The sequence below is a fragment of the Musa acuminata genome, chromosome BXJ1-1 (assembly GCF_036884655.1).
Source record: "Musa acuminata AAA Group cultivar baxijiao chromosome BXJ1-1, Cavendish_Baxijiao_AAA, whole genome shotgun sequence".
Lineage (NCBI taxonomy): Eukaryota > Viridiplantae > Streptophyta > Magnoliopsida > Zingiberales > Musaceae > Musa > Musa acuminata.
This window is the reverse complement of record NC_088327.1, coordinates 2,399,324-2,407,869: the sequence shown is the minus strand read 5'-3', so window position 1 is coordinate 2,407,869 and position 8,546 is coordinate 2,399,324. Positions and strand designations below refer to the sequence as shown.

At 43.5% G+C, this 8,546-nt stretch overlaps 2 protein-coding genes across 5 annotated transcripts; one reads left to right on the top strand and one right to left on the bottom strand.

Moving 5' to 3' along the window:
* The first annotated feature begins 566 nt into the window (after nt 1-566).
* LOC135582454 (uncharacterized) lies at nt 567-6,397 on the top strand. 4 transcript variants are annotated; one of them, XR_671206.3, is made up of 7 exons: nt 567-2,228; nt 2,330-2,480; nt 2,566-2,713; nt 2,807-3,052; nt 5,196-5,467; nt 5,578-5,648; nt 6,262-6,397. XR_671206.3 is itself a non-coding variant. In XM_065094152.1 (6 exons), the coding sequence occupies exons 1-5, from the start codon at nt 614-616 to the stop codon at nt 5,463-5,465; spliced, it is 2,430 nt and encodes an 809-aa protein (XP_064950224.1). In that variant the 5' UTR covers nt 567-613; the 3' UTR covers nt 5,466-5,467; nt 5,578-5,869. The 4 variants fall into 4 exon arrangements, 2 of the variants coding, with proteins under 2 accessions (XP_064950224.1, XP_064950214.1); XR_010483098.1 differs by having other exon boundaries at nt 6,182-6,317; XM_065094152.1 differs by lacking the exon at nt 6,262-6,397 and having other exon boundaries at nt 5,578-5,869.
* On the bottom strand, nt 6,027-8,006 carry LOC135600994 (cytochrome P450 704C1-like). Its single transcript, XM_065094172.1, has 5 exons — nt 7,686-8,006; nt 7,103-7,606; nt 6,693-7,031; nt 6,426-6,626; nt 6,027-6,351 (listed from the first exon to the last, which is right to left on the bottom strand). The coding sequence occupies exons 1-5, from the start codon at nt 8,004-8,006 to the stop codon at nt 6,166-6,168; spliced, it is 1,551 nt and encodes a 516-aa protein (XP_064950244.1). The 3' UTR covers nt 6,027-6,165.
* Nucleotides 8,007-8,546: the final 540 nt, after the last annotated feature.

Genomic DNA, 8,546 nt, shown 5'->3' with positions numbered 1-8,546 from the left:
ATCAATTTTTTACTTTATAAATCATTCGAGACTCGTACGATGTTGCAATTATGTTGATCCTTCGTGGACACATATATCATAAGGGCACCTATGTACAATTTCAAATAAATTCAAGAAGTTGGCACAATAATGTTTTATAATTTAAGTAACTTCAGCTAAGTCCATGATTTTACCGTAAGAGTACCTCATGACTTAGGTAATTTCAACTAAATTTATGAAATTGATATATAAATTTATAAATAAATAGTTTAGAAATATAATAAAATATATTATAATAAGATTATAAAAATAATAATATCCTTTCGTATATTTTTATTAAATATTAATATCTACGTAAATAGTAATATCTATCTTTATTTGTAAATAGTAATATCTATGTAATTTAAAAAAAAAAAATTTGTTAAATTTCTAGATTTTCATTTACTACTGAGAAATTTCCTAATATCAAATTTTGCTTTGAGATCGCGAAAAGACTTGATAGGTAGACCGTACAAGAGCACGACGGTGTCAATGGCGAAATAGAGGCCTCTCTCTGCCGTTCTTCCTCAGCACTCCCCTCCCCAACCTTCCCCATCCCCTCCCCCCCCCCCCCCCGGTCGGGACAATCTTCTCGATGCTGTCCAATTCCCGACCCCGGCAGATCCTCTTCCTTGAACACTGGCTTCGAGCGGCGGCCGGTGCTGACGCCTCTCAAACTCCTTCTCCCGCTGCTGCTGCTGCTCCTCCTTCGGCGGCTGTGATCCTCCGGTCGTGGGCCGACCTCCGTGACCCCTCGGCCGACCCTCCTCGCCTCCTCTCCGCTCTCCTTACACTCTCCCGCGGCCGCTCCGCCCTCCACGTCTCCGACCCCCAGGCCAAGCTCCTCCTCTCCCTGCTCCCTTCCTCCTCTCCTGACGCCTTCCCCCTCGTCCTTTCCCTCCTCTACACCTATCTCCGCAAGTCTTCCCGCCCTTCCCCTCCCCTCCTTCTCTCCATCCTCTCCGTCTCCTCCTCCTTTCCCCCGTCGACTCACTCCATCCTCCTCCTCGGTGCCCTCTCCGCCTCCCCCGCTCTCCCCGCCTCCGCCCTCTCGCCCTGCCTCGACCACCTCTGCTCTTTCTTGGATTCCTCCCTGCCCGCGATTTTCCGTGACGCCGACCTTCTCCCAGAATTTCTCGCCGGCATCGGCTACGCCCTCTCCCGATTGGAGGACGATGCGCGTCTTGGAAAAATCCTTAACTTTCTGTTTCGGATTTGGTCCGCCGAAGCCGGCGGGCTTGGACCCTCGCTCTCCCATGGCCTTATGGTTCTGCGCTTGTTCGAGTGGTGCACGTCGGGGTTCCTGGCTTCAAGGTCTTGGAGCAGAATTGAGTCGCTCTGCGGAGAGATCTCAGCGAACAAGAGCAAATCCAGGGGGAATTTCGCTCCCCTTTTGGTGTTGATGGCTCCTGCCGGAGTTCTGAGGGCTTTCAGAAGCAATAGGGTTGAAATTGACCCTCGGCTGAGGAAGTCTATCGAAGAGTCGATAAGTTATGTCGCAGAGTGCACCATTTCTAGAATTGGGACTGATTCTGGTTCTAATGTATCGGATGACAGCCATGTTCTGCTGCAGTGCATTGCAATTGGTTTGGCTCGGTGCGGCTCAATTTCATTCAATGCGTCTGTGCTTCGGAGCCTTTGTCTCTCATTGTTGAACGAAGTCTTTCCCCTGCAGTATTTCTTTAGGATGTCCTTAGAAAATGTGAATGAAAATTTGGCCACCTGCAAGGCAACGGAGCATTTAGGTAGTGCCCTTTTTAAAGAAGCAGGTGCAGTGACTGGAGTCTTCTGCAATCAGTATGCATCTGCAGACGAGGTCAGCAAGGCAATGGTTGAAAACCATTTGTGGGATTATTCTCAACAGGTTTACTCGAATCTACGTTTAGCAGCATGGGTTCATCGAGGGAAGAGTGATGAGCTGCTGGGGGATTTGGAAAAGATTGCCGAAGCTGCATTCTTGATGGTAGTTGTTTTTGCTGCAGAGGTTAGCAAACATAAGTTGAATAGCAAATCTTCTCATGAGTTCAGACCGGAGGTCTCTTCTAGGATCCTTGTTGCATTCTCTTGCATGGAGTATCTCCGTCGTGTTCGCCTGCCCGAGTATACCGAGGCAGTTCGCCGTGCTGTTTTAACCCTCCAGGAGAATGCAGATTCATGTGTTTCATTTGTCGAGTCAATGCCTCCTTACACCGAGCTAACAAAAGCACAGGGTATCTGGTCAATCTTTAAAACTTCAAAAAAAAAATTTGTATTTGTTTGATATCTTTTGGTTTTTATTTGTATATCCCTATTTTCATATATTTGGTAACAGGCTCAATTATATTGGAGAGGATGAGATATATTTGGTCACAAGATGAAGTGCAGACTTCTCGTATATTATTTTACCTGCGAGTTTTGCCAACTTGCATAAGTTTTGTCCCTACCTCCTTGTTTGGGAAACGAGTAGCACCGACTATGTTCTTGTATCCTTATTTGAATGTATTAGCATGCTGCATGAAAGTAAGACTTATATGGAGATTATGCTATTCCTTAATATAAGTTTGACAGATATATGCAACACCCTAATGAAAAAGTAACCCGAGCTTCACACTCCATATTTGTTTCTTTTGTATCCTCTGGCAAGGATTCCGATCAGGATGATAGAGTTGTTTTAAAGGAGCAACTTGTTTTCTATTACATGCAGCAAGCTTTGCAGGTAGGTACCTTAGTCATCTAAACCTTGTTGGTTGACTTGTATTTGATCATCTGGATCTCCTTAACTCTCCTCTTCGACTTTCGCAACATACAGGTTTATCCCAGGATTACACCATTTGAAGGTTTGGCTTCTGGTGTTGCTGCTTTGGTCAGGCATCTTCCTGCTGGAAGTCCAGCAATATTTTATTGTATTCATAGCCTTGTGGCAAAAGCTTCTGACCTTTGTGGGAAGGCCATGAGTGAAGATCCAACCATGTGGAAAAGTTGGGAAGGAAGTTCAGGACCTCCTAAAAAGGTCCTGGATCTTCTACTTCGCCTCATTTATCTTGTAGATATACAGGTATGTTTCAGATGCTAGTCTGTGAAGATCTTTGTACAACTTCTGTTTTTACTTTTTTTCCAATTGCATAGTGAGGGAGACTAGCACTCGCAAAACTAGATCTTGGCATTTTATGTAACGTCATTCTGTTGTGTCTTTGTGGTGCAAGTTTGGTATGTATGATGAAGCTAACTATGGATGGGTCTTCATACTATCATTTATATCAATCTTGTGGCCCTAAATACTTTCGTGATAGTGATTTTACTTAGCATGAGGACCTTAGTTTCCACATTGCCAGAACTATGCCATGATACCTTTATTTTTGTAAAGAACTAGGTGGTTCCCTTGAACAGTGACCTATCATTGTAAAGCTATTTTTGTTGCCACTGAAGTAGTGTTTTGTTTTCTATGCTAAACATGTTTGGAATAACTATAGGTTAGATACTAATAACAAGAATTTAATGTACATGAATGTTTTTTATTACAAATCTTTTTAAGAGAATAAACTGATGAAAGAAATATGTTGCATGCATGTCAATCTATGTTACAGAAGAAAAAAAAAACTAATATTTGGTCTTCAAATGGTGGCTGTAATAGTTGCATGTTGAACTACAAGATCTTCATCAACTGAATGTTTCTTCAATAGTTGACACGAAAAACATACGTACATAGGATGTGGAGGATAATATTGTTCTTTTTTTGGGGGGTGAAGAGGAGAGGGTGTGGGTGGCAGTGGTACCTGAACTAGTGTAGAATAAGCATCTGGTCTTTTGTTCAAAGTGGATTATCTTCCCTTCCCTTTGAGAATTTGCAAATTTTTGGAATGATATAAAAAAATGATAAGAGGCAATTCAATTGGAAAGAGTCTGCATATAAAAATGATCATGCTTCCATTTGAGTGAAATCTTTATTATAGCACAAGAGATTTTGTTACCTCATCTTTTGAGGGCAGAAGCTCCTAAAATAGAAATTTTGATAAATGGATTTAACAAAATAGGACAAAATGGATATATGCAAAGAGTTGCCTATGCATGCAAGATCATAAATCAGTTACTACTGGCAAAGCCTGAAGTGCAAATGCCTTTTGGTCTTCACTCACATTATAAGATTCCTTTGCCATGGTATCATGTCTGTAGCAGTTGTCAAGGCATATGCTCTGACATGCTTAGTTTAGTATGCCATCTGCCATTGTGTACTGTCCCAGCATGATTGGTGAGATCTTCTTGTCAATGCTTTATTAGGAATTTAGGACAACATTTCATGATTAAAATTGGGACTCAGGACTTGGGGACTTGTTGCTACTTTTGGTCAGTTATTGTCATACTTGAGAGCAATAAGCAGAATATTAAGTTGGCATCTGATGTTGTAAGAGTTGATCAGGGCACCTATAAATAAATGATTATCCTCTTTCCAAAGCTTGTACTATATTGAGATAGATAGAATGCATGTGTAAACTGTGCCGAAATACTCGAGTCATTCTCTCTCATGTATACTCTTTACTTCTGAATCCCACCTATTTAGCCCTTATAACCAGATCTGAAAAACAACTGTCCAAAGAAACAAACGATCCCCCCAATTCTTCCTTGCCCATGCTTCCAGTGGATAATTCTATTTGCTGAAAGAACAATGTAGTTAAATACTTGTGCTGACTTCAATGGATAACTCTATTTGCTGTATAAACTAATGGAGACCCTGAAATGCCTGATCAAAGTCTTCAGTGTCATCACAGGAATATAAGTTGCATACAGGCTACCTTGCAGTTGTGTTTCCATGTACGGTTGGTAAAATGATTCTGAATAAACATTTTGCTTTGATAATTACACCACACCAATGTTGAAACTGACTGGTGATAGAACAAATCAGGTTTAGTATTTTGTTTCCTTCTCATTTCAATTTGTCGATGCAATTTATTTCGTTGTCTTTACTACATCTCGGCGAGTATGAATTTAAATGAAAATGATAGAATGCCTCGATTCTCATTATGTTTTTTTCTATAGTTGCATGATATGTTTTACTGTTGTATTGCTGCTAAACCAACTACTCTTCCTCTATGGAGAATTAAAGCTTTTCCAGGATAAAGTCCTGTTGCTGCTTCTGCATGCTATTTCATATATCCTTTCCTAGTTTTAGTTCTAATGTTTAGGAGTTTCCCTGCTGTTTACAGGTGTTGCCATACTTGTTGAAGCAATTGGCAGAATTCATAATCCAGCTGCCTAAAGATGGTCAGAATGCACTACTTGACGAGATGTATTTTCAAGTTGCCGAGTCAGATGATGTCACTAGAAAACCAGTTCTGGTGTCATGGCTGCAATCACTCTCCTTCATATGCTCGCAAAAGAAGGCTTCCTCCACAACTGAAGCTGCCGAGAAGCATGTGAGCCCTGTGCCAAGTAACGATGGCTTAAGTTGGAATAGAACCAGCGCTCGGCTCTGAAGGTTTTCTTCTGAGCTTGTACTCACATGTCGCATGAATTTACTTGGGAAATAAAAGAGATTCCACAAGGCATTATGATCCATTAAATGGTGACTCAGAAAATTTCTTGCAGTGGGAGTCATTTTCAAAAGTCAGATCCTTCAGAAATGGCCGTTCAACGCAGAGACCTGCTTGCTTGTTCAGGTAGAAGTCCTAGCAATGGTTTCAAAATTGTTGTGTTTATATCTTCCTTTAAAGCTTCCAATTCATTCACCCATTAATTAAATGGTGCAAAATCTTGAGCAGTATAATATAATTCATATAGTTTATTTTGTATGTGATAACATATGGGAAAAAAAATGTGTTTTTGATGTCTCTCTCTCTCTCTCCATGTATATATTTCCAAATATTAGGCTTTTCACGTGTACGATTGTTGTTGAGCTCAAGTTAATTATCATTTGCAATCATAGTTGACATCAATTTTGTTTGAAGTAAAGAATTTTTCATGGACAAGTATGATTCTCCAAGAAGTATAATTTTAATTTCCCACTGATTTTGAGTCTATATTTCCATAAATGCATGTTTTCTATCTTAGGGGAAACACATGTATATAAGAGTTCCCAAGAGTATTTACTATCTCAATGACACAACACCAAATAGTTTAGAGACATCTGAGGTGGTCTGAGCCACTTGAACTACTACAATGCATAGGTAGCTCAGTCTAAATTTGCCTGTAGAATGCTAGCAGAGGAAGGCCATCACGTATGTGCAGAGTAAACATTGTCCTGTATCTGTCGGTCTTTGACTCGTCCTTCAGATGGAACCTGAAGAAACGGAGGGTGGCGGCGGCCATAATCTTCATCTGCCTGTACGCGAAGTCTTTCCCCAGGCAACTCCGAGGGCCCGCCTATCACAAAGAAAGAGTTCGAGTTCAGAGATTCATCGGAAGAATGGTTGGCTGATGTTACTACTGCTGCTTACATGGAAGGCGACGAACTTGAATGGACTCTGCGGCTTGAAACTTCCATTCTCGATCCATCTCTCAGGCCTGAAGTCCTCGGCATCTTCACCCCAAATGTATGTCATCCTCCCCATGGCGTAGGTCAGGTAAGTGATTCCGTCTCCCTTCTTCACCTCAAAGCCATCAGGTAGCACATCATCTTCGTCTGCACTCTTCCCATCCTGTCACGAAGCACGCCGTCAGATATGATCTCCCGGAAGCTGATGCGGGAGAGGTAATGATCGTACCACAGGAACAGCTGGATAGAGCCTTAAGGTCTCGGTGAGCGCGGCATGGAGATACTGCATCTTGTCGATGGCTTCGTCGGTTAAGCTCATGGCGAACTCTGCCATGTCGGTCTTGTTTCCTTCCGCCTTGGTCGCGTCTTCCACCTCGGCTGCGACCTTCTCTTGTATCGATGGGTGCTTGCACAGCAGGTAGAAGAACCAGGTGAGGGTGTTCGCGGTGGTGTCCTTCCCGGCCATCATGAAGTTGAGAATCACGTCCCTCAGGTACGAATCGCTCGTGCTTTCGGGTTCCTTTTCCTTTGCCAGTATAAACCTCGACAGTATGTCTCCTTTGCTCATCTGCGCAGTGCTTCGAACAAGATCAAGGTCACAGCAAAGGAAAGATTTTGCAGGTGTTCTTGATCATTTACCTTGTCTTCTTCGCCGTTGTTCATCTGGTCTCTCTTGCGGCGGATGAGTTGGAACACGAAGTCATCGATCACCTTGATGTTCCTCTTCAGCCGAGCCTCGATGCCGACGTCGAGACGCCTTTTGACCTTCCACAAGACGTCGACGTACCTCCAGAACACGATGGAGTTGGCGTCGTCGAAGGCCTCGCTGAAGCGAGCCCCCAACTCATCCGATCCCGAGAGGGTGTCGAGCTCAACGCCGAACCCCACCTTGAAGATCGAGTCCAGCGTCGCCTTCATCAGAAGATCTTGCATGTCGAAGACGCTCGCGGCGTCGGCGGCGTCGGAGATCTTCTGCGCCAGCTTTGCGGCGGTCGACCTGAACACGACGCTGCTGAAGTCCCGAAGGACTCTGGCGGAGAACTCGAAGCTGGCGAGCTTCCGCTGGTGGCGCCACTTCTCGCCGTCCACCGCGAAGATCCCATCGCCGAACAGATCCCTCATGACCGTATAGTTGCCCTGCCCCTGGTGGCACGATACACACACACACGCATCAGATGATGAAGACCAAGAGCAGGGAGCAAGACGAGGAAGACGACCGGACCTTGCTGTACTTGGAGAAGTTGGTCTTTAGAACATGCTCGACGTTGGCCGGATCGGCCGTGTAGATATCGCTGTGAGGGGGTGCGATCAGCCGAAAGGTCTTGTGCCGGCGAGCGACGGCGGTCTGGAAGTCGAAGACGGCGTTGAAGTGGATCAGCAGGTGGAAGATGGTGCCGGCGATGGGAGGCCTGTTGGAACCTTGGATCGACTCCTTGGCGTAGAAGACGATGAACAGTAGGATCCATCCGACAACGCACAAGAGTAGCCCTGCCAAGGCTGCTTTCAGAAGATAGAACGCAAGGTGGAGGAGCAGAGAAGCCATCAAGATGAAGGATATGCCGAGAAAGTTTGCTGCCGGAGCAAGTTAGATATCCAACTAAGGTGCGTCGACCTTGTCGTGTTGGATCGTTCGTCATAGCCAATCAAGAACAATACACAGGACATACAAGTCTAAAGAATTGCGAAATCGGTTCGTTTGATTATCGAGTTGAGATAACTCCTAGGCAATAGAACACAATTCTCTTGCATAGTTAGATAACTTCCAGGCTGGGGGTAATATCTCTTGTATTTAGTTGCCTTGGTTCATATATTTTAAAAAATTATATTATTATCTTTATAATTATGAAAGTAAAATATATAGGTTTATTTATCCTAACGACATCAATTTTATCAGTGAAAATACGAACAAAGGATAAAAGAATAATTTTAACGTTTGATGGTCAATAATGTCGGTGGTGGCAAATGACGATACCGATGGCATTGATGTCAACTTAGTTGTTTGGCCCCCCTCCAACGAAGATAAGATTTGCTTTCACCACAACGTCATTTGCCTTCACAAGAAGAGCATTTCAACCTCATAGTC